The 10057-nt window shown below is 35.5% G+C and overlaps 1 protein-coding gene across 2 annotated transcripts in view; it reads right to left on the bottom strand.

Annotated features, from left to right (window-relative positions):
* Nucleotides 1–225: 225 nt before the first annotated feature.
* Nucleotides 226–10057, bottom strand: part of LOC140136849 (transcriptional regulator protein Pur-beta-like) — a 73653-nt gene continuing 63821 nt past the window's right edge. The window contains exons 6-7 of one of the 2 annotated variants that reach the window (XM_072158447.1): nt 9894–10015; nt 226–2235 (exon numbers count right to left, since the gene is read on the bottom strand). In XM_072158447.1, coding sequence (XP_072014548.1) covers nt 1927–2235; nt 9894–10015 — 431 coding nt within the window. In that variant the 3' untranslated portion in view covers nt 226–1926. The remainder of the gene's footprint in view (nt 2236–9893; nt 10016–10057) is intronic. The other variant, XM_072158448.1, reaches the window with a different exon arrangement.

The following is a 10057-nucleotide window of genomic DNA, read 5'->3' as shown; positions in this document are numbered from 1 at the left end:
CATTCCTTTTATAGTGTGTCGTAACAATGCATTCCTCTACGGTTGTTCCACAATACAATTACATTACATCATGAACTTTCAACTCCTCTCAGAAATAAGAAACAGTGATTTTTCTTTTTTTTTAAAGTGCCAAAATTGATTTGAAGTTTACAAAAAGTTACCCGTTATGATGGTTTGTGCAAATACAGCAGCATTTTTTTATTTCCTGACCTTCAGATTTACAGAATTTGTATAGCCCTAATGGTGGTTTTCCAGCCTTAATACCTGTTATGACGCCATCATTACAATCTGTTAAAACATTTGTTTTTTCAACTTCACCCCTTTTAAAATAGTGTTATCGGCACACACTCCTTACCCATAATAACAATAATAATAATAATAATAATAATATATGTTTCAGCTGCATCGTTGAGGAGTTATAAGTCTCACAAAATAATATTTCTATTGTGGACATTATTACAAAATAAGGATTCAATATGCTGTTACTATAGCTACGTATGACAGGAAGTTGAGGTCATTGCAACGAGAAGACAGGTCATGTGATCGCAAGGTTATGTCATCATGCTTTAAATAAGCAGTTTAATTGGCAAAACCTTTTCAATATGAGGCTTCATCTGAAATGAAAAAGATAATGAATTGACAATGCACTAAAATTAAATCAGAAACATTGTTAATCGAGTGACTGATGTAATGTGCAGGATGCAATAACTGTTCCCTAGGTTGGGCAAAGGTCAAAGTTCAATGCCCTTTTAATATTTTCCTCATTGTTTGGAATCTATAATTATTATAGTTAGAGGCCCCAATATATCAAGTGAATCCACACTTGAGCCGTAATTTGAGATGATATTTACCTTCTGTTTTGAGTCTCTATAATCAATGACGGTGCAATCCGGGTATGTGCCGCTTTGAGGACGTCAATTTCAGATGATATTGACTTTGTATTTTGGGTCTCGTTAACGTGATACCGGGGGGAAACATGACTCGTCTTCTAGAGCATATGACCATTAACTTATTGATTTGGTCTTGTATTAACAAAGACATAGGTATAAAACCAGTTGAACAGACAAATCTATCTTAGGCACCCTTTATATTGTCTCTGAATTTGAATTGAACATATTATTTTCCCATCTCCCGCTTAAAAATAAAGCAATAAATAAATAGTTCTTGTTTCTTCTAAAAAACACAATTATTAAAAGCGACAAACTTCTTGACAAAAAGCCATTTATAGTTTGTTACTTAAAATCCTAACCCAGTAAATAATTCTTGTCTGTTTGTCCAAGTAATCATATAAATGATAATAGTAATAATAAAAAGGAAAAACAACAAAAAGAAGCCACTGAAAAGACAAGACCAATAATTGGCTGTCACTAAAAAATATCAGTCCTACCTTTAATGTTAAATGAACCAACTCGATTCAGATATATCTTAAACCAAGTTAAAGCCCGTACTACTTTAACTTTGTTAAAGATACACATAAGTTAAATATACCTTTTTTAAACTCATTTCAGCAATAAAATGCTGCCTATTTATTAATCCTTTCATTTTTTTAATATTTATATATACACAAGAAATTAGTGAATGATTGAATGTATAATGAATGAAACAAATGAAACTTACAACATTCAAATACTACACCTTAATAATTCACCTTTACAACAAACACAGCATTATCATATTATAATCATTAACTATAAACCACCCAGGCGGGCACCCACGGTACTTTCAACACGTTTTAGTGTGCCAGTCTTCTAAATAACATACACTTTAACATTTTCGTGTAATTCATACACCTTATCTTCTCACAACATCAGTATTCAGATTTTTACCACCATTTTTTGTTTTAATCTGTTGAGAGACACTTTTACTGGGATTTTTTTAATTGAATATTTTGAGGTGTTTTTTTTTTCTTATAACTATGGGGCAATGTTATAAATTAAGAATTTCACTCTTGTGTATGCTATTTTTTTGTTTCGCCCCTCCCTGTGTATGGTAATATGTCCTAAAAACTTTGGTTTTATTTAACATTTGAGGAGGGTAGTGAAATCCTTTTTTTACAGCAGTAAAACAATGAATACAGGCTATTGAAAAAAGCTGCTCACTCCCCTGGTCGCCTGAAGCCCCTGATTGCCCGTTCAGTATTTCCTTCATTTTGTCGCAGTAATCTGTAAATATATCGCGGAACCGTGACCATGATCTTTCTGGGATAGTGATGGATGTTCGGTACTGATTCCTGGGCTGAAACAGAAAAGAAAAACGAGAAAGAACAATAATGTAAGAACCATGTATTCCACAAACAAAATGGAGGAGAGTCATACACTAGGATCCACAACATGCTCATCTATCAGGTGCAGAGTTCTTAAACCCCAATGCATTTGTACATTCATTGAACGACCTTTGAAGACTTGGGTACAAAAACTCATACTCTGCAACTTGAGGTCAAATTTCGCACCATGATTATGTAATTGAGGTTATAGGACTATGCCATTGGGATGAGGCTCTTGTGGTCCATAGTGATACATCTCATAAAATTGGGCTATTCCAGTTGAAACCCATACACCCCTATGGAAGACATGATCTAAATCTTCTGCACAGGGAGTGTGAATTTCAAATGGGACTACCTAAATGGGTCGTTCCATTTGAAATCTACACCCCCTGTGGGAGATTATGATAATGTCTTCCATAGGGGTGTATGGATTTCAACTGGAATAGCCAAATTTCACATGAAATACCTATGACCTTTGACCCTTCCCTCATTGTAACTACAAATCCAAGAGTGTACTGACAATTACTACAATAATAAAATGCCAAATTAATTTAAAGCATGCTCCCCATATAGAAAGCATATACCATCCAATCTCAAGCAAAATAATATGCACATGATGATTAGTATAGTAAGCACGCTTATAATATCTTGTAAAAGGGATTCAGCGTTCGTTTGCAGTGGAAAGCAATGCAAGGGTCAAAAGGATCAAATTTGGGGAGCACAATTTTGATTCTTTTTGAGATGCCCTGTGCGATCGGTGAATAGGCAATATCATTTCCTTGTTGTTTTTTTGGGTAGTTAAAAACATGTTATGATTAACTAAATAGCCATTTTATATTTAAAACCCTTTCAATTTTTAAGCAGTAATGTACGATTGCTGTCAAATTTTTATTTTGTTATTCTGTACCCAAAATGTTGACATAGTGCTGATATTAGTCTGTCAGGAAGTGGTTCTGTCCATTTTAAGCAGAAATATTGAAGTAAGTGAAAGAAACCACACTGGCTATCCGAGTATCCGTTTAACCCTAACACTGACCCATGCTTTTTGATATCGGAAATCAAAGAAGATCCAAATTTTTCAAGAAGAAGAATTTTGACTTGGCACCCCGGGATTGAACCTTTGACCCCAAGATGCCAAGCACACGATCGCGGACCGGTAGCTGCACGGGTTATTGCTGCCTGCCAGCAATTCCGTGAGCATATCACACGCCGGGTGATTGCGCCATGAGACCCTGGGATGCATGCATGCTCAGAATTTTTCATCGTGGTATTTTGTGGTTTTTACTGGTGTTAGGGTTAGAAGACACTCTAATCTGGAAAAATACATCTTACCTAACCCTAACACTGACCCATGCTTTTTGATATCGGAAATCAAAGAAGATCCGAATTTTTCAAGAAGAAGAATTTTAGACTTGGCACCCCAGGATTCGAACCTTTGACCCCCCGCATGCCAAGCACACAATCGCGGACCGGTAGCTGCACAGGTTATTGCTGCCCGGCCAGCAATTCTGTGAGCATCATCGCAGACCCTGGGATGCATGCATGCTCAGAATTTTTCATTGTGGTATTTTGTGGTTTTTACTGGTGTTAGGGTTAACTATGGGGGGACTTAAGGCGATTTAATACCCCGATTTTCATCAGTACCCATCTTCTTTTTTTTGTTGCAAATTTATAAAGTATATAAATATGTTCATCATCTCATGTCCTGAACTTATAAAATATCTCTACATAAAAAGTGGTTTTAAACCATTTTAGAAAATCATTTTAGCCCTATATATTTTTTTGTTTACTGTATCCTGGTAACTGAGATGTGTGTTTCATAACAAACCATAATTTATTCTATTGAACATGTCCAAGTAGAATACATGAATAGAATACATTAAATCCTTTGTTATACTATCTATAGAAATATACTCACTGATTATAACACTGAATAAATTATATAGGCCAAAATAATCTCTTCCACATAGACAATTAAATACTACACCATGTATGTATCTTCTATAATATGTTGTTAGGAAAAGAGATTAAAAAAGGCTATAAGGTCATCAAAGGTCAGGTTATATGTCAATTGGTTCAGGTCAAATTCAGGCATCAATTATGAATACATGTGATAGTCTGTGATATCATACATGTCATAATGAGGCATCAATTTTGATATTTTGTCTGTTACTGGATATATAATGGAAATGTGTGAGGTGGATATACTAAAATACCTTGGGATGTAAATGGTGAGTACAATTTAGATTGCCTAGTTGAGTTGGATTGGGCAAATAAATATAAAATAGTTACCAAAATCACAAAAATGAAGCTTACGGAAAACTACCTAATATGGTGGTATAGGTGACAAAAATACAATCTTTTTCATCATTTCTGTAGTGTGGTTGTGGTAACCGGTTACCTATGGCTTAATTAAGTTTCAGTGACATAGTGTTGCAAGTTCAAAATACAAAATATAGCTCGACATTGAAAATAGAAGCATTTTAACCGGTTCGTTTTTTTGATAGTTGTGGAGCACCAAGTTCATGAAGTCATAAAAGAAATCAGGGACCACTTATTCCCATTTTACATATCAACATTATTTCCCTAATGTGTTAGCAACACATATCCAAAATTTTAACTTAATTCGTTGATAGTAAGCTTTCCAAAATGAAGTGAATTTATATCATCAGTGATGTACCTCCTTTTGGCTTCTATCTTCAAACGCATGTAAGCTACATTGATACCGATGCCACCAATAAAACGAGAAGATTTGCCCCTTCATTTTGCACACCACTTTGTCCAATTTTTTTTGTAATTGGGTGTAGTACCCCCTTAAAGGAGGATTTTGTGATCCTAGCATCCACTTTTTATGACATTTTTCAGTAGATATGAAAAAAGTTTATTCACAAAATTTCAGTTGATTCCGATTTTGCGAGTTATGCATGATTATGTGTATATGTGCTCCATATAGACCACTGTTTTCATTTCGTTCTGGTATATCAGAATTTGACGATATTTTTGCTAAACAAATTAATCTGCAAGAAATTTTTGGTACATAAATATTATGTAGCCAGAGGTTTCCAGTGGTAACTTTTTTTTAGAAAAGTGGGGGGGATGAGGCTATGGATCACGAAATGCCCTTTTAATGTATGAATTATGACATTATATCTGAAATTGCTCTACTGACCTGGACAAATACAACACATTTGGCTGATTCCATTTAAGTTTAACTGGTTGGGACATGATGTGGAAACATTACAAATATATCAAAAAATCAGGTTTAAAAAAAACTAAACCAATTTCATATCATAAGATCGTACATTATAGCTTTAAAATGCCATTTGGGATGGACTTCTAACCAGACTGAATTCAGATATGGAATACACCTAAAGAGATAAAGCTAGTTCATTTGTAAATTTGTTCAGCACCTCTCCAAACCTGTAACATTAAACATTATAGTCTTCATCATGCAATTGTAAAATGTCCACCGGAGGTGGCCTTGGGAAATGTTACCAGACTCATAATTAGAAATTGAAGGGACATCTTGGATACATACTGCATGCATCTGCATAGGAAATGAGATGGGCTGATGTAATTAATGTTTGACACGTTAGCCTGGGACTGACGATATTGTTCTTTTCGAGTTCTACCACACCCACAATCACTACTGGATAGACAATAACATGTTTTTGTTAAACAAAGAAATCCATGGTAAACATACAATGAAATCCTGCATTTCCTTAACAAGCAGACATTTTTTCGATCACATGACATTTTGATTAGAAGTGATCAGCAACTACCAGTGATCACCACAACACCCCCAGTCGATTGCAAGATTGAGAAAATCCCATAGGAAAATAGCTGAAAAATGGCTTGAGGTCCCCCAATCAGACCCGGTAGCCCCCAATCATGACTGGTGCCCCCCCCCCCCCAATATGACGACCCACGCTACGCCACTGCCTTAGGTAGCTGATGAAGTTTGATGGAAGATCTCCAACAATTTGTGGCGGTTAGTGAAAGTGATATTTGAAGTTGAATTCTATTTTAAAACAAACTCCCTGATACCCTGAGGGCCAACTGGTAATGTTTGCAACTACCATACAACGGGCTCAGAATGTGTTATTATGCCATACCTACTCACTCTTCAGACTTATTTTGAAGTTCACTTTACAAAAAGGCTTTAAACTTATAATTAAAATTAAAGTTTAGTGCACCATGCCCTGCAGTTTGATTTGAAAAAGTGCAAAACTTATAAGGACAGATGGCAGATCAGGTGAGGCCAATACAGTGATCATTCAAAAAAGATCAATTGATAACCAATCAATAAACCAAGATCAACAAATCAATAAACCAAGATCAACCAATCAATAAACCAAGATCAACCAATCAATAAACCAAGATCAACCAATCAATAAACCAAGATCAACCAACAATAAAGATCAATCAATCAATAAACCAAGATCAACCAATCAATAAACCAAGATCAACAAATCAATAAACCAAGATCAACCAATCAATAAACCAAGATCAACCAATCAATAAAGATCAATCAATAAAGATCAATCAATCAATAAATCATGATCAACTAATCAATAAATCAAGATCAATCAATAAACCAAGATCAACCAATCAAACCAAGATCAACCAATCAAACCAAGATCAACCAATCAATAAACCAAGATCAACCAATCAATAAATCAAGATCAACCAATCAATAAATCAAGATCAACCAATCAATAAATCACGATCAACCAATCAATAAATCAAGATCATCCAATCAATAAATCAAGATCAACCAATCAATAAATCAAGATCAACCAATCAATAAATCAAGATCAGTCAAACAAATACATACATACAAATTACATACATTAACACTAATCGCCGGTACTTATTTATGTACATTCATTCATGTATTCATCTATTAATTGGTTCATATAACAGCATAATCTTTCATAACATCCTGAAAACTTGATTGCCTTTCAATTTTCAGAAGGATTGGCTTGGACACATTTTCTGCTACATTTCATACAACAGGGTTCCTCAAAGTACAGCACAATGCTCTTTTTAGAAATAAGGAGACTCCCTTTTTTCTATTTTTCTAACTAATTTCCATGTGGTGTGTGGTTTGGCCCAAAGATTCTACCTTAACAAATTACCCTTTGACTACTTTATCAACTGCCTTGCCGAGTACACTTTTTTGCTGCAACTTGTGTTTATGTGCTCAAGTAATTCATACATTACAGCGGGTTAATCTCTGTATACAAGACAGGATGATGCCCCTATAGCACTATGTTACTTAAGAATGTTATTTAAAGGGACAAAAAATATAGTCAGAAAGACTTTAATTTGCACTTAATTTCTAATGATTATTTTTTCACCTGTACTTGCGACACAATCTGGTCCATGGGGGCCAAAGAGTTGAAACAGTGTTAGGGTTTATTGACCTCTTTTCCCCAATAATTAACGAGGCCTACTTAACCCTAACACCAGCAAATCTTGCAGCATAAAGCAACTGCAAGCGCAAGAATCCCACATGATGAGATAATAATCCAAGCATTGAAATGCAACAGAAAGGCTGGGCGTACTAGGTCAACCCTCGTGGCTTTACATCAAACATTAAAAAGACATAAATAGCAGATCCTGGGTGGGGGGGGGGGGGTTGCCAGGGGGGGATGGGCAATACAATCATCCCCCCCCCCAATGTTGATGCTTTCAATAATGGGTTTCTGACCAAATTAACCTCATATTTGCCCATTTAGCCCCCAAAGTGCAAATTTTTGTGCGCTTCGTGCGCATTTATTCTACTTTTACACCATATTTCATCAGTTTAGCTTCAAAATAGTATAATTTTTCGCACGCTTCGCGCGCAATTGTACCATAAACAAGTCGCCAAAAGGTGCTGCATTGACTATACTTGAAGAATTATTTTCCAACTCCATCCCCCTCAATGTCAAAAAGAAATCTACGCCACTGATAAATAGACAAGTTTTCACCATTCCCCGTCATCTGAAGTAGAAATTAACTGAAAAAGGTGCACCAAAAATGCTGAAATACGCAGAAATTTAGCGGATTGTTTTCATGTCTGAAATATTTTTTCATGTCCGAAATATGCCTAATTTTGGTAACAAATCATCAATATCTGCGCATCAAATTTTGACATCGAAATGGCACCAATTATGTAAGTTCTACAAACTCCTATGCATCAATTGTGCCAATAATTCCAAAACTGAATGGAAAAAAGGTACCGCTTCCAAAGTTGTACTCAAAGACTACTACATGTATGAAAAATGCAACATGACATTCTCTGCATGACTGGTAATGGATGACATTACCATACACACCAAACATAGCTTGAGATAATCTGTCCACAAGCTGTAGTTATTTTAAGTTAAGGTTTTTGGCATAACTGATGCAAATTAGCCACTTTATTAGCATATTTTTACCCTGAAATCTCATCAAAAGTTGCATACAAAGATAAAGGGAATATATAGGCATATTGCATAACAATAGAAACAGCTCCAATGTTAATCCATCACTTTGATATTGCATTGGGGGTAAGAATTTCGGTCAAGACAGGGGTCGATTTAGCCACTGGCGGCCCTAGCCAGTAGTTTTCTTGTTGGGCCAGGAGAGAACTGTCTGGATGGCCCAGTGGGCTAGTTGGGAGTTTTAATTCAATGGCATAATTATGAATTTATGACATGTTACAATATTAACAACAAATCTGGGCCAGTGGATTTGCCCTTGGGCCACCTGAACAACGTCAAGAGGCCCAATAGATCTTATACATGTAATGGTCCAGTAAGTCTTTTTCTGAATGCAGTTCAGGTGAGACAAGAAGGTAAAACTAATTTTATGTGACAAAAGACTTCTTTTGCACATCCGTGATCAGTTGCACACCTTTTGGTGGACTGTTGCTGCTTAGTTTCTTGAAGGTTTAGACAAACAAACAAATAAAACAAAACACGCAAGAAACAGCTAAATAGGCCATTCTATTTGAAAACCACACCCCCACTGTGGAAAAATGTATAATTCCAACCAAATTCAACAGTTTAAAATATTCCAGATCCAATCATTTTCATCCGTAAAAAGTGGAAAAGGTGTGGAAGATTTTGGAATCCCAAATAAATTTGTCAGATTTAAGCTAAATTAAAGAGACAAGGTAAAAACTAATTTTATGTGACTAAAGACTTCTTTTGTACATCCGTGATCAGTTGCACACCTTTTGGTGGACTGTTAGACAAACAAACAAACAAACAAATAAATAAAACAAAACACACAAGAAACAACTAAATGGGCCATTCCATTTGAAAACCACACCCCCAACTGTGGAAAAATTTATAGTAATTCCAACCAAATTCAACAGTTTAAAGTATTCCAGATCCAATCATTTTCATCCATAAAAAGTGTAAAAGGTGTGCAAGATTTTGGAATCCCAAACAAAATTGTCAGATTTAAGATGGTCAAATTTCAAATAGCTTTTTAAAATGTCAACAATTTTCAGCTGCAATTTTTCAAAGTAGCCAGAATTTCCAGCTGAATTGACCATATACAGTGCAACTGAGATGACAGTGAAATCTTCCATAGGGGGAGTGTGGATGTTGAACGGAACAGCCCGATATAAGAGAGACAGCAATGCACTTACCTGTACTTCGCTAAGCCGCATAAAAATACCCCGATAATTGTTTCCTATGTCAAAGTAGAAGTTTTTATTTTCTACCCGCATGGAGCGGTTTTCAGGCAGCTCTTGTTGGCCTTCTGGTGTAGCTTGAACAAGAAATGCAACAAAATACAACACAATGTGTTTAG

Source organism: Amphiura filiformis, chromosome 17 (genome assembly GCF_039555335.1).
Source record: "Amphiura filiformis chromosome 17, Afil_fr2py, whole genome shotgun sequence".
NCBI classification, from domain to species: Eukaryota; Metazoa; Echinodermata; class Ophiuroidea; order Amphilepidida; family Amphiuridae; genus Amphiura; species Amphiura filiformis.
The sequence above is the reverse complement of the archived record's forward strand: the minus strand, read 5'-3'. Positions and strand labels throughout refer to the sequence as shown.